The sequence below is a fragment of the Dipodomys merriami genome, unplaced genomic scaffold, assembly GCF_024711535.1.
Source record: "Dipodomys merriami isolate MVZ:Mamm:240054 unplaced genomic scaffold, mDipMer1.0.p SCAF_7, whole genome shotgun sequence".
Classification (NCBI taxonomy): Eukaryota; Metazoa; Chordata; class Mammalia; order Rodentia; family Heteromyidae; genus Dipodomys; species Dipodomys merriami.
Window position 1 is genome coordinate 32,291,539 of NW_027206290.1, and position 23,183 is coordinate 32,314,721.

At 49.5% G+C, this 23,183-nt stretch overlaps 1 protein-coding gene across 1 annotated transcript in view; it reads left to right on the forward strand.

Moving 5' to 3' along the window:
• The window catches only part of Slc6a17 (solute carrier family 6 member 17), a 53,467-nt gene extending 42,678 nt beyond the window's left edge, over positions 1-10,789 (forward strand). Inside the window, exons 8-12 of the mRNA XM_070006255.1 lie at positions 201-393; positions 2,515-2,707; positions 3,345-3,504; positions 6,534-6,696; positions 7,153-10,789. Coding sequence (XP_069862356.1) covers positions 201-393; positions 2,515-2,707; positions 3,345-3,504; positions 6,534-6,696; positions 7,153-7,521 — 1,078 coding nt within the window. The 3' untranslated portion in view covers positions 7,522-10,789. The remainder of the gene's footprint in view (positions 1-200; positions 394-2,514; positions 2,708-3,344; positions 3,505-6,533; positions 6,697-7,152) is intronic.
• The last annotated feature ends 12,394 nt before the right edge of the window (positions 10,790-23,183 follow it).

The following is a 23,183-nucleotide window of genomic DNA, read 5'->3' on the forward strand; positions in this document are numbered from 1 at the left end:
CCTGTCCTCTCTGGTCCCTCCTTCCCCAGCCTACCTCATCAGGAGTGGGTGGGTGGGCCGAGTGGGGCAAGAGGCCTGGCATTAGGAAAGCATCATGTATCCCCAGCTCTGGCCCACAGGGCAGGCTCAGAGGTGTGGCCCATGGGGTCCTGCCTGTGTGCCTGCCTTCTTACCCAACCCTCTCCCCCATTGTGCTGTAGGAATGCGGAGAAAATCCTTGGGTACCTCAACTCCAATGTCCTAAGCCGGGACCTCATTCCACCTCATGTCAACTTCTCCCACCTGACCACCAAGGACTACATGGAGATGTACAACGTCATCATGACTGTAAAGGAAGAGCACTTCTCAGACCTGGGCCTGGATGCGTGCCTCCTGGAGGATGAGCTGAACAAGGTAGGAGGCAGGCTCTTCTACCCAGGACAGGCAGGAGCCCAGAGACAGGGTAGCTGGGGCTTGGCTTCAGAAAGCCCATAGGGACTCACTAGTTTATGTCATGAGAAGGACCCTCTATGCGCCCACACAGAGAGAGAATGAAGATGTGTCAGCAGAAGCCCTTGCCATGAAGTAGCTTAAGACTAGACCAGGGGCCAAGGCAGGCCTACCCATCTCAGAGACAGTCAGTGTGAATAACTTCCCTATTAATTGAGGGGACTTGTGTGGTGTCTAGTCCTGCTATATATATAATCACTTAGAACAGAGGCTGCTCATGATGCATGAGGCACGGGTTTGTGTTCCTGTCTGTCCTTTGTGCTCCAGCTCCAGGTCTAGGAGTTGAACATTAATATCATCCCTTGGTTTTAGCCAAGGTGGGGGTTTGGTCAAGATCTCACAGCTACTAAGTGGACAAATACAAAGACGAATTAGACAAAGCATCCACTAGTGGCTCACACTTGTAATCCTAGCTACTCAGGAGGCTGAGATCTGAGGATCATGGTTCAGTGCCAGCCTGGGTAAGAAAGTCTGTGAGAATCTTATCTCCAGTTAACCCCTGAAAACTTGGAAGTATTGCTGTGACTCAAGTGGTAGAGTGCTAGCCTTGAGCAAAAGAAGCTCAGGGATAGTACCTAGGCCCTGAGTTCAAGCACAGGGACTATCACCAAAAATGGAAATTAAAAACAAAATGAGGGCTGGTTATGTGGCTTAGTGGTAGGGTGCTTGCCTAGCATGCATGAAGCCCTGGGTTCGATTCCTCAGTACCACATAAACAGAAAAAGCTGGAAGTGACGCTGTGGCTCAAGTGGTAGAGTGCTAGCTTTGAGCACAGAGAGGCTCAGGGACAGTGCCCAGGCCCTAAGTTCAAGCTCCAGGATTGGTGAAAAATAACTGTTCAGTCAAATTATATGGGTAACAGGATAGAGAAACCCACAGGGTCCCACTTGTAGCAGGCTCCCATAGCTTGGCCCAACCTTGCCCTTCTTTATGGGACTAGAAGCTTCTCTAAGCAATGTCTGAGCTCCATTAAACAGAAGGAGCCACTTCCCACATCCTTGACCCTTCCTAGGTGATCAAGACCAAAGGAGCCAAGCACTGGTGGCTCACTCCTGTAAGCCTAGCTACTCAGGAAGCTAGAATCTGAGGATCACAGGTTGAAGCCAGCCCAGGCAGAATAATTTGAGACACTCATATCTCCAGTTAACCAGCAAAAAAGCTGCAAGTGGAGGTGTAGCTCAAGTGGTAGAGTACCAGCCTTCAATGAGAAAGCCAAGGGCAAGCTCAAGGTCCTGAGTTCAAGCTTCAGTACCGGTACAGAAAATGAAAATAGCTAAGGTGCTCAATTTGGGAATCCATCGCCTGGGTTCTTCCCAACAGCATTAAAAACCTCTCCTTTCTGTGTTCCATAAACACTCCGCACCCTCTTTGGGATGGCCTGCTCCTCTGAATAAAACTAGAATTATAGCAGATTTTTCATACACTACAACCTTGATCAAATCCAATTGGCAGGAATTACACGCTCAGACGGAGGTGTGTGTTCCCTCGAAATCACAGGAGAACGTGTAAGGCCGTGAGTGTGTGCTGTGGCCAAGTGCCCTGGAAGCAGGACCCAACATTCAAGCTGTTCTTGAGCTATCTGGTGGCTTAATTAAACCCTAGACCAGCTTCACCAAAGACCAATCAAATCCCTGTATGGAGCGCTAAGAGCTGCCACAGGGCAACTGTCAGAATTTCAGAGGTTGGATGGCCACCAAGGTTGGAGCAATCAAGGAAGACATCTTAGAAGAAGTGGTTGTGCTGGGCATTTCTAGACATGAATCCCCAAGGTCTCTGTACCACCTGTGGATCCTAGACCCCTGCAGGGGAATTCCTGGTACTTCTATTCCACCTGGGGATTCTGGTGCCTCAGGATTCCCAACCAACAGGCTGAGATCCAATCAATGGGATCCAGGTTTGGGGGGAGGTGCTCTCTAGGAAACAGAGAGGAGTGATTCCTAAAAGCCCCAAGGGCAGAGGGAAGGAAGCAGGGGGCTTCCGGGGTGTGGGTGGGCCTTGAACCTTCACTCTCCACTCTACCCTCAGTCTGTGCAGGGCACAGGCCTGGCCTTCATCGCCTTCACGGAGGCCATGACACACTTCCCTGCCTCTCCGTTCTGGTCTGTCATGTTCTTCCTGATGCTCATCAACCTGGGTCTGGGCAGCATGATCGGAACCATGGCGGGCATCACCACGCCCATCATCGACACCTTCAAGGTGCCCAAGGAGATGTTCACAGGTAAGACCTGTGGCTGCCCATGTACGGGACAGTCAGGTGGACTGGGGATTCAGGTGGACAGGTTCTCCCTGGGCTGTGCCTTCTGTCTGGGGATACAGCTGGGACCTATCTGTGAGCCTGGGCCACAGCCGGAAGGAGAAAGCTGGAAACTGGAGTCCAATCCGAGTCAGGAGGTGGGCCTATTTCTTGGGTTCACTTGCCCTTCTGGCTGAGGCCCTGTTGGCTCATCTTGGGCAGGGCTCAGCACCGGCTCACGCCCTGCTCCACCCTCTTAGCTCCAGCCCCAGTTCCTTTGGACCCTGGACCCTGCTAGTATATCTCAGGTCCCATGCAGAACTCCTTCCCACTGTTACCCTCAGGCAGGGAGTACCTTATGGTTCTCAATGAGGAAACGGAGGTAGAGACAGAGATCCAGAGAATCATTTCAGTTCAATGCTGTAATTAAGTGGAATTGAGCCAGGGATGGGGGAGATAGGAGAATCTGGGCCTTCTTTAAGAATTCCTCCTACCCAGAAGGGGGGCTCAGAACGCCAGTATTGAGCACCCTCCGGTAGAGCTGTCCCCAAGGGAGCGGGAATGCTAGCCTCTTGCCCACCCTGCACCTTTGCCCCCACTCCGGCCTCCCGGCTCTCTGTAGTGGGCTGCTGTGTCTTTGCATTCTTCGTGGGGCTGTTGTTCGTCCAGCGCTCCGGAAACTACTTTGTCACCATGTTCGATGACTACTCGGCCACCCTGCCACTCACCGTCATCGTTATCCTCGAGAACATTGCTGTGGCCTGGATCTATGGAACCAAGAAGTAAGGGAGACATGGGAAGAGGCATGGGGGAGGGGGGGAAGGAGAGGGGAAGCAGGAGGCAGGAGGCAGGCTTAGTCTCACATGACTTCCTGGAGGGTCCTGCATTCTAGACCTGCTTGTGAATGGAGCAACAGACCATAGACTCTGGGAAACTGAAGCCTAGAAAGAGGGAATGACTGACATAAGCCATTAGCTAGTAAAAGAAATGTGCTGAGGATCTACGAGTCCTGGGTTCAAGTCTACTTCCAGCCTAAATTGCCTTAAAAAACCTTGGCCTCTGTCCTAGGTACCAACTCTCCAGAATCCAGTTCAACTTGTGAAGCATTTGGTGGGAACGCCAGGATTCCCTGCCCTCAAGAACTTATGGAGTAGCTGGGCACCAGTAGCTCACGCCTATAATCCTAGCTACTCAGGAGGCTGAGATTTGAGGATGGTGGTTCAAAGCCAGCCTAGGCAGAAAAGTCAGTGAGACTCTTATCTCCAATAAACTACCAAAAAAATGCCAGAAATGGAGCTGTGGTTTGGGCAATAGAGAGAGTGCTAGCCTTCAGAAAAACAACAACAAACTCAGGGGCAGCACCCAGGCTCTGAGTTCAAGTCCAGGACTACCATAAGTAAATAGTAAAAATAACTAATGAACTAACTTGAAAATCTCAGTGGCTACGATTTCCAAGGGTGGTTTGGGCCCAAGTTTGGAGTCAGGCAGGGTAAGATATTCAGTGATGAGGTGTGGTAAGGATGGGTCTGGTCTCATGGCCTGATCTGAGGACGGTCTTCACTTACCATCAGTGCTCAGCCTTGTCCCCCCTTTAAGGACAAATCCCTGTTCCCACAAAGCTCTTTCTACCAACGCAGCTCAGCTCAGCATTGTCTGTGGCCACTCTGTCCTTGTCCTCAGCAATGCCTGGGACTTCCAGTGACCCCTCAACCCTGAAACTTCCTAGATAGTCTTGGAATTGGGGTATTCTCACAGGAGTCACTTGCATATGAAAAGGGGGACACCCCTGTGTCTGCCCTGTGAACCAGGGCTGGAAGACACTGCTAGAGGGGTTCTAACTCTGGGTGCAAATGGACCCTACCCGGTGCTATTCCCATTCTCAGAATATCTTTTTTTTTTTTAAAGGTGTGTGTGCTAATACTAGGACTTGATCTCAGGGCCTGGACACTGTCCTTCAGTTTTTTTCTGTTCAAGGCTGGCATTCTACCACTTGAGCCGCAGCTCCACTTCCAGTTTTTTTGTTGGTTAGCTGGAGATAAGAATCTCATACACTTTTCTGCCTAGGCTGGCTTTGAACCATGACCCTTGGATCTTAGCCTCCTGAATAGCTAGGATTACAGGTGTGAGGCACGTATCTTGCAGACTATCATTTTTATGTGTTTGTGATAGGTCAGCAGGCTTGAACTAAGAACCTGGACATTGTCCCTGAGCATTTGTGCTCAAAGCTAGTGCTCTACCACCTTGAGCCACAGCTCCACTTTCCATTTTCTGGTGGTTAATTGGAGATAAGTCTCACAGACTTTCCTGTCTGGGATGACTTTGAACTGCAATCCTCAGATCTCAGCTTCCTGAGTCACTAGGATTACAGATGTGAGCCACCAGCACTTGGCAACAGTATCATTTTTATTGATTGATTAGGGGTACTGAGGTTTTAACTCATGAGTTTGTATTTTCAAGGAAAGTGCTCTACCTCTTCAACCACACCTTCAGCCCAGAATATCAGTTCTAAATGCATAATATAAAACATATAGGATTTTATAGGAAAGTAATCACATAAAAAACTATTGTTTAATATGCAGAATAATAAAGCGAGTGTACTTTATTTTTATTGCCTTAAGTTATAAGATCTGCTTGTGGATCTAGTACCAAACATGATTTCAAAGAAGTGATGAATATGAATGTTTTAGATACCTTCAATAACTATCAGGCAGTATGAAAATACCTGATTTCATCTATTGGTAATAGAGTTCTATCTATCTTTAACACTCATGATTGCTTACATTTGTAATAGACTGAATTGCCTGATTTCAGGTAGTGTAATTTAGGGAAAGATGAGTGTTGTATGCTTTATGACCTGCCTGCCTCTTGCGATTCTTAGCAATTCTAGACCTTGAGGTGAGAAACCTGGATGATAAAAAGGTGCACCGCTGTATCTTCTCCAGTAGGGGGAGTCAAGAGCCATGCAGCGTGTGCTCCAGTGAACACAAATTCTCTGGTGCCCTTACCCATGCTCACCCAGGGCAGGTCTGACGGGCTGTATTAAATCCTTGGGTGGAACATGGTTCGAGGTAGAGCAGAGCTTCCAAGAGTCCACCCAGGCCTCACACTATGAGCATTGAAGGTGAGGCCTACAGAAAACGCCTGGGAGGAGCCAAGGCAGCTGGTTCACACCTGTAAACCTAGGTGCTCAGAAGGCTGAGATCTGAGGACTGAGGTTTGGAGCCAGCCCAGGCAGGAAAGTCTGAGAAACTTTTATCTCCAATTAATCACTAAAAAAAAAAAAAAAAAAAAAGGTGTGGCTTAAGTGGTACTTCATCAGTCTTGAGTGAAAAAGGACCATGCTCAGGTCCTGAGTTCAAGCCCCAGTACTGGCACAATAAAACAAACAAAACAAAATATATAGTAGCATGTCAGCCTTGAAGGAAAAACCTAGAAAGGGTGCTGGTGGCTTATATTTGTAATCCTATCTACCTGAAAGGACTGAGATCTAAAGATCATAGTTCAAAGCCAGCCCAGGCAGGAAGGTCTGTGAAACTTATTTCTAATTAATCAGCAAAAAAGCCAGAAATGCAGGCGTGGCTCAAGTGGTAGAGTGTCAGACTTGAGTGAAAAAGCCAAGTAGGAGCAGAAGCCCCTGAGTTCAAGTCCCCAATATGGGCACAAAATAAGAATAGACTGGAATAGCCTAGGAGAATAAAACCGAATGGCATAGAAAAGCCTAGAAGGAACTAGTCAATGAAGGCTTTTTAGTAGAGGTGGCTGGGGCTAAGCGGGGCATGGTGGTAAAGGTGCGCTCTGCTATGCCTGGCAGGTTCATGCAGGAACTGACAGAGATGCTGGGGTTCCAACCCTACCGCTTCTATTTCTACATGTGGAAGTTTGTGTCTCCCCTATGCATGGCCGTGCTCACCACAGCCAGTATCATCCAGCTGGGGGTCACACCCCCAGGCTACAGTGCCTGGATCAAGGAGGAGGTAAGTGGTGGGGACTAGAGATCTCAGAGACACGGACACCTTCTCAGGCCTTTAATGCAACAGGATACACCTTTATAGGGCAGAAACTCTGTGCCAGTGGCTGTGTATACCAAACCTGTCATCTCTATATTCACCCTGAACAATGGCCTTATCCCTACGGCACAGATGGGGAAACTGAGGCTCACTACAGGTCTTTCAAACCCTTAGTTTCTCTCCATGTCTATGGAGATGACTGAGATAGCTAAACCAAGATGAGGGCGAGTTCAAGTCCAATAGTGCCCCAGAGCCACTGACCTGCTGATGCCTGGTTAGGGTGATGGGAGGGGAGAGGAATGGCAGATCATGGTTGAGGGCAGGAAGAGGGCTGTCTTGCAGACCTGGTTGGGGGCGGGGGTGGCAGGGAGGTGTTTGCCATCACTGTACCGGCAGCAGCCCTTACCACTCAATCACCCTCAGGCTGCAGAGCGCTACCTGTATTTCCCTAACTGGGCCATGGCTCTCCTGGTCACCCTCATCGTCGTGGCAACCCTGCCCATCCCTGTGGTGTTCATCCTGCGACATTTCCGCCTGCTGTCCGATGGCTCCAACACCCTCTCTGTGTCCTACAAGAAGGGCCGCATGATGAAGGACATCTCAAACCTGGAAGAGAACGACGAGACCCGCTTTATCCTCAGCAAGGTGCCCAGCGAGGCACCCTCCCCCATGCCTACCCACCGCTCCTATCTGGGACCCGGCAGCACATCACCCCTAGACACCAGCGGCAACCCCAATGGACGCTATGGAAGCGGCTACCTCCTGGCCAGCACCCCTGAGTCAGAGCTGTGACCACTGCCCCCAACCAGTCCATTTCCCCCCCATGCCCACCCACCCTGCCCATTTGTCTGGGCCTGCCCTCTTCCTCCATGGTGGCCATCAGGTCCAGGTCAGGCCCTCTGCCAAGGACAGAGGGTCTAGCTCGCTCATTCTCGACCCTAGTCCCAGCACTCTGCTCCCGTGGTTTGAGCAGGAGGCTGGGGACAACTCTATCCCCAACTTCTTACCCTTGAGAACCTCTCACCAAATTGCAGCCATGTCACCAGAACAATCCATGGGTCTGGATTCCCAATAGGGAATCCTGTAACCTGCCACCCGCAGTTTTGAGGTCTGAGGACCGGTCCCCTCATGTGGTCACATGATCATGGGAAGAGGCACCAGCCAACCCAGACTGGGCGGCTTCTGAGCCAGGAGGCTGCCTTGGTGACCTGGGGGGGACCCATGTGCCAGGACTCAGGGCTCAGACTTGGTAGGAGGTATACAGAAGCTTCTTAACTCTGTCTAGTGGGGTAGGTGTTACCCTTTGGCTTGAGCATCCATCTTGGCTGCCAAGAGGCCTCCTTGGCCCCCTGGCTTTAGCTGGAATCTTTGGGGGTCATTGCCCTTATTGGGGTGGCTAGGGTATGTTCCTTCATCCCACCTAGAAAGACAACAACTAGGCCCAGAACCTTCCCGCCTAGATTAGGGTTCAGCCATCTCCTGGTCCCCTTCCACCCAGCCTGGACCCCCAGCGTGGTGGCCTTTGCCTCTTTCCTCAAGAGAGAAGGGGACCAGAGCACAACTTGACAGTTTCCAGCACAATCTCGATGGTTTGGAGCACAATTGAAGCACACTCCCCCCTCCCCCCACCTGGGGCCTCATCTTCCCTCTAGTGGCGGATTCTCCCTTAGAAGTTCAGGGGCTCTTCACCAGGAAACCTTGTTTCTGGGGGGAGACAGGTCATTTTGGCGCTCCTCTGGGCTGCCATTCACTCTCCCTGTGGCACACACACACATCTTGTGCAAACACCCTGGAAAGCTTTCCCAAGCCTCCCTGGCCTGTGGTGCCGTATCACATACAGTGCTACAAGACAGAGCCTCTGTCCTGCAGGAGGCTGAAGCAGATGGCAGGATCCCCCAGCCGCCATGTTCAAGACTTCCCCCCGACTATTCTCAGAGTGCAGGACCTGACTGGAGAATAAGTGTCCGTGGATGGAAGGATGGATGGATGGATGGATGGATGGATGGATGGATGGATGGATGGAAGACATGTTCCATCTTTGAGAGCTCTGGTTTGCAGGGAAGAAATAGGCCTGGGACACCTTCATGGAGGGTCCTGAGTCATTTTAGTGACACCCCCCCCAACTGCTCTCAGTACTAGGAGGAACAGAGCAGGCTCAGGTCCCCCCTTTAGCCATGGGTCCTCTGGTTACCCCCCTTCTTAGGTGGGGGAGAGGGGCATTCCCCCCAACCAGCCCTCCCTCACACCTCTCATTTCTAGCTCTCCCAATCCCACCTATCCCAGTGTTTGAGAGGAGCCCAGATCTCCCAAAGGGATGAGCTTTGGGAGACCTACCATCAACACGCCCCCCTCACCTAACAATACCTTCTACCGGGCTCCATGCCTAGCCCTAAGCAGAATTAGCAGCAGGAAAACCAGGCCCCAGGAGAAGACTTCCCTATCTACCCTCTTCTCTCTATGCTATTTCTATTGTACATTCAATCTGTATATGTGGGTGTAAATGCTGTGAAATGACAAACCCAATATTATACTGTGGCTGGTGGACTATTTTCATCCTCAGTGCTGTACAGATCTATTTTCATTGTATATTTGATATATTTTTAATTTTGTAGCGTGGCTGGGCTAAGCCCCAGCCTGCAAGTCTGCAAGAGGGGGCTGAGCTGGGGCTGTCTGCTTTGTTGTGAGCTCAAGTAGTGTTCATTGTAGCCTTTTGCTGTAGGCCAGGCCTTGTCTGGGCTCAGTCTTTCCTGTGTGTTTGTAGGGCTCAGAGTTGTGTGTGTGTGTGTGTGTGTGTGTGTGTGTGTGTGTGTGTGATGTATATACACGAGTGTGAGTGTGTGTAAGGTGCTGATTTGTGACCCTCCCAGTGTTTCCCATCTTTTGGAAGCCCAGGCTGCCTCTCTTCCCTCTTCCTCAGCTTTATGGATAAGGCATGTGTCTCTTGCTGGTGATTCATCATCTTTATACCTCTTGTGAGAAGGAGGGCCTTGGGAAGAGGAAAGCCCCCCCTCTCAAGTTAATTGTCCAGGCAACTGTTTGCTTTTCCCACTGTGGTCACAAGCTCTTGGGGAGGAAAAGTACTGGATGTCTGAGGATGGCTTCGTACAGCACCTCTGCCCTATACCTGTCCTTGAGATGATTCTCACAGTTGAGAAAGGAACCGCTGTCCTATGAAACCTTTGCTGCCTCCACAGGCCATCAGGGGCAGGTAGGGTCACAGGGCAGGTGAGGCCCCAGTCCCGCTTCTCTGCAGGAAAGAGATGGGATAGGCCCCACATCCCAGCACAGGGCCCCCACTTCCACTGCTTTGGAGATTTGGGGCAGAGCTGGGGAATGCCAGTAAGACTCTCCTCCCCTCTCTGTCCTCAACCTCAATTACCAGCTTCTTGCTCAGGGAGCGTTCTACCCTCTCTCCTGAGTTATCATGACACGTGAAGCCCAGATGAGGGACAGACAGGTGGGGCACACAAGGTAAGATAGGCGTGGTTGGTTTCCGCCCTACAGAATCTGCAGGGGCTGCTGCTTGCTTAGTGTGGGAAGAGGCTCCCCAAGTCAGCCTGCATAAGCCATGATTCTGGGGGCACCAGGGCCCACGCAGGCCTGCAGTATTACCCGGCAGGGAGTTTCCCCTCTGCCCATCCTCACAGCCGCACATTCCCCGCTAGAGTCCTCCCCACTGTGAAAAAGAAGCGAGACGGAACAGGTTGGAATGCACCTGACACCCTGCACACACCCCTGGGTCCCTCCACTAGGCCCTGAAATGTGGGAGATGAGTCCCCTTCACAGGGCCCAGTGATGGAGGCTGAGAGAGGAGGGCCCAGGGTCCCCTCTCACAGAAAACCCTGCTTTGTATAGACCCGAGCACACACACCAGGCAGTCACTTCCGGTTCTGGTACAAATTTAGAACAGTTCAAGTCTATGTGTGCCATGCTGGTCAGAGCCCTGGGTCCAGAACCCCTCAGCCCAGGGGAGGGGTGGAGTATTGTCACCCCCCCCCCAGGGCCACACCTTCCTCTCTCTCCACTCCTGGTGTACAATAAAGTGTCTGTTCTTACCACATATCCTTCCATTTTTCTTTTCTTTTTTCAATTTGTTGATACTGGGGCTTGAACTCAGGGCTTGGGAAATCGATCCTTCCGCTCAAGGATGGTACTGTACCACTTGAGCTACATCTTCACTTCCTTTTTTGCTGGTTAATTGGAAGTAAGAGTCTCATGGACTTTTCTGCCCTAGGCTGGCTTCAAACCATGATCCTCAGATTTTACTCTTCTAAGATCTAGGGTGATAGGTCTAAGCCACCAATGCCTAGCTCCTTCTGCATTTCTTACTCAAGTTGTTGGAGTTAGGAGAGAGGATGGGGTGAGGCAAAAGTCCTTAGCAAAACTTTGGGGAGAAAGTTTGGTCTGGGATGGGCAGACAGCACTCCTAAGGGTGCTGGCTGAGATGTTTGGAAATGGACATATGTATTTTTTTAAGGCAATGTCCTTAGATAAGCACATATTTGTGGTGGGCCTCTTCTCCACATGTCTATCCTTCTGAGATCTTTCTAGCAGTTCTCTCAGAGAGATATTTCTGGTCTGGATTTTTCCAGGTGAGGAAAATGGGTCCCGGTCTGATGTGAAGATAGTGTATACTAGTCTCTTCAGGGCTGTGCAGGGGACATCCCTACCCTGCTAGGATGCTATACCTAGCCACTCTGTAAGGGCAGAGTGCTGAAGGCACCAGTGTCTGGAGGTCTTAGAGTACACACAGGGAGGTAGAAATCTCAGTGATGGGGTTGGGGGAGAGGCGGGGAGTTGGCAGGTACAAGTCCATGTTCTAAGTTCTGAGAATCACCCTTCATTTCTGGTTAGCTATCTCTATTAGAAACTTTACGATGAAGTATAAGCTATGATACCACTTACTTTGGCAAATTTCAATCACAAATATCACTGAATGCTGAGCTCCATAAAAGTGGGATGGACTGAGGGCATCAGTGGCCCTACTTCCTGCCTACCTCAAGAACAGACACCCCAAGAGGTAAGATGTCTGGGTCCTGAGGAAGCCCCATTCCCACCCTATCCCATTCCAGTCTGGAAGGTCTCTGAATGCTGTGTGATTTTAGACGCAACCAATGACCCCCACCCCCACCCCCCAAGGATTCTTTCAAGGTTTGTTTTGTTTTTCCCTTGCCATCCAGAAAAAAGTGTTGTTCCAGGCACAGCCACCAGATGGCAGAAAACCCTTTCTGTCCAGATCTCAGTGCCCCACCCCCATTCCCATCCTCTTCCACTCTGTCACTCCTTTGAGGGTTATTCATTGAACAAACATTTCACAGAGGCTTGCTTTAGGTGTCAGAAGATAAGCAAATCAGCCCCACTGACCTGAATGTTGCTGAGTTTTACTCTGCCCTGTGACTCCAAATCTTGCCAGTACTTAAAGAGTACTGCTCCAGTACTTAAAAAGAAAAAAAAAGTCACTTTGGCAGAAGGTAATGTTTATGGTTGAAATGCAAGATCTCCTCCAAGGAAGGGCACATGGGCCCTCAAAGACACACATAATAAAAAGGCTTCAGTGGGGAGCTCTGGAGTCAGACTCCCCAAGTACGAGTTCAAATATAAATGCAAGCTGAGTCTTGTGTTTCCTAGAAGACCTTGGGTAAATTACTTAATCACTCTATTTAAATGTCCAAGTCTATCAGACAGTGATAACAGATAGATTGGATGAGAAAATGTATGTTGGTCCAGGCTGAGTTCCGAGTCAACCCAGATTCTAGTGGCTAAAATAACTATGATTTTATGGGTGAGGAATTTGGGCTTGGATAGTTTGAGCAACTCTTTTGGTAGCAACTGAGGTCGCTCAGTGATATTCAACAGGTGGACAAGCTGCTCTGGAGGAGATCTGAGGACTGTGATTCAAAGCCAGCCTGGGCAGAAAAGTCCATAAGACACTTATCTCCAATTAGCTAGCAAAAAGCTGGAACTGGAGGTGAAGCATCATCCTTGAGCAAAAAAGCTAAGCAAGAGCTTGAGGACCTGAGTTCAAGCTCCAATATCAGCACCAAGGAGGGGGTGGGGGAAAGAGACCGAGAGAGAGACAGAGAGTGAGAGAGATGGGGACTGAGAAGAAGTAGAAGCTGCTGGTTTCTTAAGGCCTAGGCCTAGAAAATAACTCAGTATCACCTCCACTATTAGTTTGTGGGTCACAGAATTTTTCCAGATCTAAGGAGAAGGCACTGACTTGGTTTGTAGATTGAGAGGAGGGAATTGTGCCCAGGTAATGAGCCTCTTCTAGGGTCTTTCTCATCCATCATTGACACCTGTGGGGAAGCTCTAGCTGAAGATGTGCCAGCAGGTCAGTTCTGAGAGTTGGTAAGCAGCTACATTTGCATCCCTGAATGGAGGAATTGGACGGGGAGGGAGATGAGAGGGACACCCAGAAAGATATGAGAGACAGCGGCTTCTGCCTCATGCTTACCTCAGTGATGAGTGACATACAGTCATTTTGGTCATGAATCATGAGTCTGTCACTTACTTGGGCAACACAACCCTGCATTTTCTAATCTGTAAAACAAAGATGTCCATAAAATTGTTTTCCCAGAGGAGATGCTATAAGGGATAAATGAACTGCTCTTGCTAGAATACAGTAAATAATTGTTTCCATATAGGAATGTAATCAGTGCTCATTAAATATCTTACCTTCTCTCTTGTTAACCCTGGTTGGGCCCATGGGCATGTTTCACTCTGAAGTCCGCATCTTTCCATCACCCATGCAATGAACCAGCTGGCCTTCTAGAGCTTATTTATTTATTTTATGCCAGTATTGGGGCTTGAACTCAGGGCCTAAGTGCTGTCCCTTAGATTTTTCTGCTGAAGGCTGGCATTCTACCACTTGAGTCACAGCTTCAGTTCCGGCAGCTTCTTGCTGGTTAATCAGAGATAAGAGTCTCATGGACTTTCCAGCTCAGGCTAGCTTTGAACCCTGATTTTTCAGATCTCAGCCTTCTCAGCAACTGAAATGACAGGTGTGAGTCACCAGCGCCTGGCTGTTAGTTTTCCAGAAAAGGTCCCAAATTCCCTACTCGTTCTCGCATCAGGAAATGAAACGTAGGCCTCTCCACTTGATTCTGCATGAACACGTGGCTCTTTTAAATGGCCCAGTATGGCAGCAGTGGTGCTATGTGGCTTCCAAGGCTGGGTTAACAAGGGCTTTGACCCTGCATGCAGTGTTCTAGAGATACTGAGTCTGGGGGAAGCCAGTTTTGAGGTAAGAAGTCCAACACTCTTCAGTTGCCATGCTAGAAGCTCTGTGCTTGCAGATGCTGGAGTTGAAAGCTTTAGTTGAGCCCCCAGCCAGCAGTCCGTGTCAACTGCCAGCCACATCAACACGCCATAGGAAACGTTCAGAACAGACGAGCTTCAGAGGTTTGCAGCCTCTGCTGACATGTGAGTGCAGCCACATGAGGGACTCTAAGCAAGAACTGTCAGAGTGAGTTAGCTTTCCCTGGCTATGATCAAAATTCCTGAGCGGACAACTCAAGAGGGAAAAATCACTTACTTTGCTTGCACATTCAGACAGATCTGTCACTGGTCCCCTGATTGCAAGTTGCTGGGCTATATGGAGGGAGTGCATAGCATAGTCTGACCACTCTATAATGGCCAAGAAGCAGAAAGAGAGGAAAGGCCAAGGGATGAGGTATAACTACCTTTGGGCCCTAATTCCTTTATCTAGTCCCAAAATGCCATCACCAGCTAGAGCCCCTGAGCCTGTGGGAAATCCTTTATACTCAAACTATAGCATTCCATTCCTCCCCCTGCCCCCAAATTCATGGCTAGCTTATAAATACACTTAGACCATCTCCAGGAGTCCCTAAATCCTTCACGATTCCAACATTGTTCAAAAATCTTCTAAGTGGAGAACCTCTACTAAGACTCAAGGCAGTGTGTGTGTGTGTGTGTGTGTGTGTGTGTGTGTGTGTGTGCGCGTGCGCACGCACACACACACATACATATAATGGTCCTGGTGCTTGAACTCAGGGTCTGGGCACTGTCCCTGAGCTTTTGTGCTTAAGCCTAGTGCTCTACCACTTGAGCCACAGCTCTACTTCTGGCTTTTTTGGGGTGATTAATTGGAGGTAAGAGTCTCACAGACTTTCCTGGTGGGGCTGGCTTTGAACTTCAGTCCTCAGATCTCAGCTACTGAGTAACTAGGATTATAGGAGTGTACCACCAGCATCCTGCTCAAGACCATTTTTTAAGCTATGGATTTCCTATAAAATTAAAAAGAAAGTTATATGTTTCCAAGAGAAAACATTTCCATCCTACAAGGGAAGAACTGAGTATACAAAGGAGGGATGAGATCAAAGAAAGATGGAAACCTAGGAGGGCAAATATTAAGTCCTGTACCACCATGTCTGGCCTCTGGGATTCATGATGGCACAATTGAACTCCAGTGGCCTTGAGCAGCACCACTTTTGATCTTGCTATTTTCACCTACATGCCCTCTCTCTTGGGCTGGATGCTTAGCTTTTCCAGGAAGACATTCCACATTGCTGGCATTACCAGTGTTCTAGGGTCTCAGTTGAAGCGTAGGCTTCATGCTCACAGATTTGAGCACTGCCCTCTCAGAGGATGTCTGCAGGGACATCCTAGTCTCTCAAGCCTTTCTTTGAAACCTGGCTGGAAGCCTCATGACCCATAATTCTTTCATATTGCATGCCTGCAAACCAGCATCTTGTGAAAGCTGTTAGTCAACTCAAGCAGCATCCAGGCCTCCTTGGTCCATAACTTCAATGTTCTAAGTGCCTGGGTGCAGATAGTGAAAGAAATCCTGGGGAGCCAACTTCCTAGCCAGCCATATGTCAGCAGGGTCCTGAAAACACATTCTTTTCAAGGCAAAGCCTTTCCAATGAGTTGTATTCTTTCATACCCTTGAGCCAGTGGCAGTTGGCGTCTGGCCAATTCCCGAGATACCCTCAAAGCATCTTACCTATTATACCAATGCAAAGTATTTAATTTTTTAACTGTATTTTTTTGTATTTTATTTTTGGTACTAGGGATTGAATCCAGGACACTGTATTTGCTAGGCAAGTGCTTTGCCACAGAGCTACATCCCAGCCCAGTCCTTGGATTTTGTTTTGTTGAATATTACCAATCTTTTCAGAAACCAAGACTTCCTCAGCCCCAACTTTACACTGGATTTTCTAACCAACTGCAAGTTTTTCAAGTCTTCCTGCTTTGCTTTTTTTTTTTTTTGCTTCTGTAAACAGCAGTTAGAAACAACCATACTACACCCCAAATGCTACATTACCTTGAAATTTCCCTCAGCAGATTAATTTGTCTTTAAACTCTGCATCCCATAAAAATCTCAAGATGTAGACAAATGTAAGAGACAAAATGTGTAGACAAAATATAACTAGTTCTTTGCTAGAATGCAACATGACTGGCCTCTAATCCAATTCCCAATAGAGTCCTGTTCCCATCAGAAACCTCATGAGCAGTCTGCACTGTCTGCATTCCTATCTTCTGAGGTCCCACAAAACCACCCATTAAGCTGAGCAAACAGTACCTTTAGCCTGCACCTCCAAACTCTTCCAAATTTCTCCCACAAGCCAATTCCAAATGCTGCTGAGCCCCACTTCTCTGCAACCAATTTTATGTTAGATTTTTTTGTCACAATGACAAAATAGCTGATAAAAAAAGAAAACCTCAAGGGAAAAAGGTCTTTTCTTCTTTGTGTGCAGGTCCTAGGGCTTGAACTCAGAGCCTAGGCATTGTCCCTGAACTCTTTTGCTCTGGGCTAGCACTCTACCACTTGAGCCATAGCTCCACTTCCAGCTTGTCTGGTAGCTAATTAAAGGTAAGAATCTCATTGATTTTCCTGCCTGGATTGGCTTGAATGATGATTCCCATATCTCAGCCTCCCAAGTAGCTAGGATTACAGGTATGAAGCATTGGGCCAGCTAGAGGGTTTATTTTATTAATATCAATTAATTGATTTATGACCATCCTGGAGATTGAACTCAGAGCCTGGGTGCTATCCTTTAGTTTTTTTGCTCAAGGCTTGTACTGTGCCACTTGAGCCACAGCTTCACTTCGGCTTTCTAGTGGTTCATTGGAGATAAAGAGACTCACAGGCTTTCCTGCCTAGGCTGGCTTCAAACTGTGATCCCCAGCCTCCTGAGAGCAAGGGTTACATGTGTGAGCCACTGGCATCAGGCACCTGGCTCAGGTCAGGCAGGTGTCTCTGCTTTGTGGAAGCAGTCATGATGTGGCTTGAAGTGTCCCTATCACCACTGGCAGGCATGCTGGCCCACATGGGAACACACTTGGGAGATGGCAAGAGTATGTCTCATGCAATAGCAAACCAACCATTTTGAAGATTATGTTATAGCCAGGCACTGGTGGCTCACACCTGTAGTCGTAACTATGCAGGCAGCTGAGATCTGAGGATCATGGCTCAAAGCCAGCCCAGGCAGGAAAGTCTGTGAGACTCTTATCTCCAAGAAACCACCAGAAAACTAGAAGTGGAAATGTGATTCAAAGTGGTAGAATGCTAGCCTTGAGCAAAAGAGCTCAGGAACAGTGTTCAGGCCCTCAGTTCAAGCCTCATGACACACAAAAAAGATTATGTCATGTCTTCATACAAATGTGCATTATAACATACACAGGTATCAACACATTTACCTACAACAAACTGACTAAAGAATGGTACATTTAGGAGAGGAATCCAAAAATGTAACTCCTCTGAACAACTAATGGACTGTTTATCAAAATGAATGCTAGAAAACAGAAGCATGTTTTTGAAGATCGGCAAAGGGGTAGGGGTGGGGGCACTGGAATGGAGGGAGGAAAGGTTAGCAAGGGTAGTAGTTATATTCAATGTAAAACTGGACTAGGTAACTTAAGGGTAGGGAAAATGAGGGAGAATGAAGGAAGGAGTGACATTGACCAAGAAACATTGTTCTCATAACCTGAGAATTGGAACACCTTTGTACAATTTAATAATAATAATAATAATAATAGATTGTGGCATAGCACGCTCAGGGCCAGCTGCAGAGCAGAAAGAGTCAAGGGAGGTCTGCTCTCGGGCTTCCAGGGTCTTGGCAGGCAGCATTCTGGATCTCTCCCCTATCTCCAGGGCCAAGCCAAGCAGGGAAGGATCCCTGGGCTTCATGTCTACCCATGAGAGTCCTGAGTTTGGTCTGCCTCTCCAGACAGCTGTTTCCCTGTTCCCCAGGACACTGCAGGAGGGGACTGAGCCCATCAGGACGGATTAACTACTCTAATGGAATGAACCTGTTTTGCTGGAATTTAGCCCAGGTGGGTGGAATCTACTTTTCTAGATGGAGAAACCCTGAGTGCCAAGGAATCTTGCCAGCCAGGCCCTGCATTAACATGGAGAAGAAATTGGGGGGGGATGCTCTCTGGACCCAAGCTGGACCCGGCTGGATCCCCAGCCCAGCAGCCTTGAGCAAGGAAGCCTTTGGGGGAGTCCACTCAGCTGCCCCTGGTCCTGTGATTTCCATGAATCCTTTTTTTTTTTTTTTTTTTTTGTATATGGAGGCCACATGAGCCCTGACTTCTCTGCCGTTGGCCCAGTCCCAGTAGTTGCTCTGCCTTCCAGGTTCCCTGTGGCTGCTTAGTCTAGAAATCCCTCAAAAAGATGAGCACCCAGGTCCATTCTAGCCCAAATCCACGGTGCATGAGGTGCTGAGTCCTGGGTTGGCCTGATCTTATGATCTGCATCCTTCTAGGCCATCAAAGGCCATCTATGGGAGTCTCCAGAGCCCCCCAAATACTTCACTAAGATCTTGACAGCAAGAGCCCTACCTTTAACCCTCGGAGCCATTGTAGCTGACTTCAACAATACCTGGGTCATTCTGTGCTGTCCTCTTAGGCTAGATTCTCTCCAGAGCCCTTCTGGGAAGATGCTCACATTCGATTTGGAGCATGTGAGTCTTTGCAGGCTGCCTGGGGGTAGGAGTGGGAGGATAAAATGAGCTGTTGAGCAAACAGAGGCTTCCCAGCCTTCTCTTGCCCACCCTTGCTTTCTTCAACCCATGAGGGAAAAAGCCTATTCCTCTCTGCCTGGTGATGATATCTGAGAAAGCAATTCAATTTGCTGGGCTGAGAAGGTTCAGGGCATGCTGGGAAAGGATGCTGGCTTCTTGGCCTGAACCTGAAGGAGGAGGGGTTGGTGTTCCCTGGCAGGAGCTGAAATGCCAAAAGAGAGAGATGTGAGTACCAATGGATATAACCTTGCTGGGTCACTCCTGGGGTCTACTCCTTGACCTGGAGCCCCTCAAAACAAGTGAAGCCCAAAGAAGGAAAGTAGAAGGGAGATCACACCCAAAGACTCCAATGGAGAAAGAAGTAACATAAAAAGCTTTGATTTTAGGTTCACTACTTCAGTAAAAGCCTCAGAATCTAGAAGGCAAGGGCTTTCTTTGAGGGACTCTGGAAGGTTATGGGAGCTTGCTGTTCTGAAATCAAATATCTTTCCCTGTTTTTTTAGCAATGCCCCTAATCCTGGTGAGGGAAATCCACTAAGAGAAATCATAGTGCGAATTGGCTCCCAGTCACCTGCTCTTGCCTACTGGAGGAGAGGGTAGAGAAAAGATGAAAATGGGGAAGAAAGTTCTGGGAAATAACAATTTCCAGCTCTGGCTGCCAGTCTTGCTTCAACCTGCAACTACCAAGATGTGGGTGTGGGTGTATGTGTACATGCATAGGCCTGGTACTGGGGCTTGAACTCAGGGTTATGCTCTCACTTAGCCATTTCTGCTCCAAGCTGCCATTATACCGTTTGAAAAACATCTCCCCTTGCAGTGTTGCTAGTTCACTGAAGTTAACAGTTTGTTTGAAATGAGATCCTTAGATCTCAGCCTCTCCACTAGCTCTATTATAGACCTGAACTACTAGTACCCACCTTGGTTCTGATAGGTTGCCACCAGCACCCAGCTAACTATGAAGATACTGAGGAATGAAAAAGGAGAGAGAAAAGGCAGAGTTCTGGATGGGAGCATGAATCTAGGACAACACCTGATACCCTAGAATCATTGGGAAGCCCTGGGCTAATACTCCCCTCTACCTTGCCCCACCCAACAGCAGCAGCCCCGCCCCCCCCCCCCCCTTTTCTCCTCAACATCACAGCCTGGAACTGAGGGTGGGTGAGGCCCAGATCCAAGTTGTCCTAGCATCAACCACCAGAGGGCAGCACCTTCCCACCCACAGTAGGCAGGCACCCAGCAATCAGGTAGAGAGGGCTTTCCTATCCAATTCCTGGGCACTGTGTTGTGTTTGGGTTCCCCCCCCCCTTTTTTTAATTTTTAAAACTGCTATTATAAAGATGATGCGTAGAGGGGTTACACTTACGTAAGTCAGGGAACAAGTACATTTCCTTTTGCACATCACCCTTCTCTTGCTTTCTCCCAGTTTTCCCCTCCCAAACCCACACACATTTGTATAGTTCATTCTCAACATACCGTCCAGTGAGTGCCACTACTGCATTTGTTTACCCCTTTCCCCTCCATTTCCATGCCCACCTTTAGCCTCCTAAAGACAGGTAAACAAACAAGACAAAAAGAAAACAAAAACAACAAAGAAATAAACCTCTTGTCCCATTGCCTGGAGTTCATTTCGACAAATATTATTGTATATGATCAGAGGCACATAGGAATTGTGTCTTTGTGTTCCTCCCCTAACATGGGTTCTCTGTTTTTGAGAGGAATAATATGAATACACACGAGGAGCTGATGGAATAAGTCCCATGATGTCAACCATAGCACAATATTTCCCAGAAAAGCCCAGACTCAGGAAACAGATCAGTCCAGAGATGCAGAAGAAAAATCTTCAGTGAGTGGCAAAGCTTTCTCTGGAGGCCTCTGGCCTGAGATGAAGCTCCCAACTCTGGGGGCTGGCCAGCAGCCCTCCTATACCAGGATGCCTGTTTTCCTCAGCTGGTCCTGGCTTCCCCTACTCCCATGCTAGATTTCCCATCTTTCTCTTCCCTCCTGGCATCCATTTTTCCCTGGAAGAATTCTCCTTTCACCATCTCCCTGGGTGCTCATCATCACTTACCAGTGCCACAGAAGGGAAGCAGAGGTTCCCTGGCACAAGAGCTGTTTTCTTCACAGATGGATGTCCAGTGCCTGGAGTAACTTCTGGAAGGTGGTAGGCATTGTGTTTATTGAGTGGATAGATGTACCAGAGGAGGGATGCTGGGATGTTTTCTCTCACTCATTCACTCCCCTTTTTCTCCAGAATGACTGGAATCAGCCATCAAAGAATGGAAAGAGAAGAGAGAGATTCCAAAGAGCTTGTCAGGACATAGCCAAGAGAGAGCTTTAAAGGCACCATTAGTTAATTCTTTAATATCCTTTCAGTTGTTCTTCCTTATTTGAGCCCTGGCCAGTCCTGTATCTTCTCAGTCATATTTTTCTGCAGTAAACTCTAAATGCTAAACTCTAAAATGCAGACATTGGGTCTGAGGAGAGAGGCAACTGGGCACCGAGAAGATGTTTACCAATGTGTGTTCATTTTAGGATGCCACACATCTCTGCATATTAGTACAGATCATCAAAGGTCATAGTCATGTTTGTTTTCATGACCTCATTGATGATGAGACTTCTGCTTATAAAAATCCATTGCTGGAAGTGAAGATGTAGGTCAAGTAATAGAGTGCCATCTTTGTGTTCAGGACACAGGCTGGCACATACAGACACCCCCACACACACACAAAAATCCTTTGTCTTTGTTCTAGGCCTCTAACTTTTTTTTGGGGGGGAATACATGAAAGCCCCCCTTCCTGCCTAACCAGGAAGTGGTATGGCACACAGGTGCTCAGGGAAGGTATGTCCATCACCTTACATTTCTGCCCCCAAATCCTCCTTATATAACCCAGTCAGACTTCCAGGAGGGGAGGGGTGGAGATATTAATTAAAGATGTAAGAGAGGTTCTGAGCATAAAAACAAATAAAAACAAATGAATCTGGAAGTCGCTCTTGGGATGGGGCCAGCAAAGTCCAGTTGGTGCCTAATGCTTTGGATGTGGCAGCTTCTCAATCACTTAGCAAACAGATTCTCAGAGGCAGGCACTGTGAGAGCTATCAAGACAAAAAAGCACAGTGTGGCCTGTAGGAGCTCAGGGTCAGAGAAGGGAGAGGAGGGGAGGCAGATTCCAGGCAAAGTTGCAAGGAGTAGAACAGGGGTGGTGGTCACAAGGCAGGACCCGGCGCTTCCCATGTGCCCTGCCATGAACCAGAGCTGTAACCTACTGATCTTCAAGGCCACCGACCACCCCACATTTTTCCACTCAAACCAGAAACCACTTCTCTTCCCAAGGCCAGGTCCTATTTCAGGTGGTCTAATTCCTGTGGGAACTGTGATGACTGTGACGGGAGCCATGAAGAATGAAGCGCATGGGGGCGCACGGGTGGCTCTAGCCTGTAATCCTTAGCTACTAGGGAGGCTGCGACACGAGGATCAAAGGTTCCAAGCCAGTCCAGGCAGCCAAGACCCTAGCTCCAATTTAACCAGCAAAAATGCCTCGCTGAAAGTATGGCTCAGGTGGTGGAGGGGCCAACCTTGATCTGAAAAAGCCAACAAGCTTCCAAGAGGCAGAATCGGGACAAGGTGGTCTGGGGCAGGCGAGGGCAGACTCTCTTCCATCTTGGTCTCCAAGCAGCCACAGAGAAAAGGCAACCTAGAGCATTGGCTTGGCTTGGCAAGGAAAGGGAAATAGGTTCTGCAAGAGGAGGTGGGCGGAGGTTAGGGGTTAGGGGTCTGGAGCGCTTGGGTGTCACCCGGGCTGCAGTGGGAGGAGCCGAGCGGCTCAGGAGAGGCGGGGAGAGGGACCCGGGGGGTGGGAGGGGATGCTAGCGGAGGCGCGCAGGGGCGGCGCGCTCGGCTGGGCACTGGCGGCTAGGGGGTTACGCGCCTGGACCGGGATCTGCTGCACCGGGGGAAGGCTGAGCTCGGTCTGCGCGGGCCCCGCAGCGTGCCGGGTCGGCCCCGCGCTGCGCCCCGCCCACCCCGCCCGGAGGAGGGCGCGCCCAGGCCAAACGGGGCCGCGAGGAAAAGGCGCCACCCGGAGCGATCGCGGGAGAGAAGACGCAGAACCAAGCCCCGGAGTCCCAGCACCGGAGGCCAGGCATCCTCTTCCCTAGTCCACCTCCCGCCGGCCCTCTGCCGAGAGCCAAGGCCGGCGGCCAGCCCGGAGATGGGCAGACGCGTGGATGGCGCGGCTCCCAGCGCCGCCAGATCGCAGGAACCCGGCGCCGGAGCGCTGCGCTGAGACTCCCGCTCAGCGCAGCCGTGGAAGCCTGCAGGTGTCCTTGGCCGCCCGGCCGCCGCCCCGAGGACTCCTGGGCCAGCGCCCTGTGCCCAGCTCCCCGGAGCAGCCCCGCCTCCCCGGCTCGGCGCCGCGCAGGACGCCCCGTCTGAGGCTCCCCCCCCCCTCCGCCCGGCGCGGC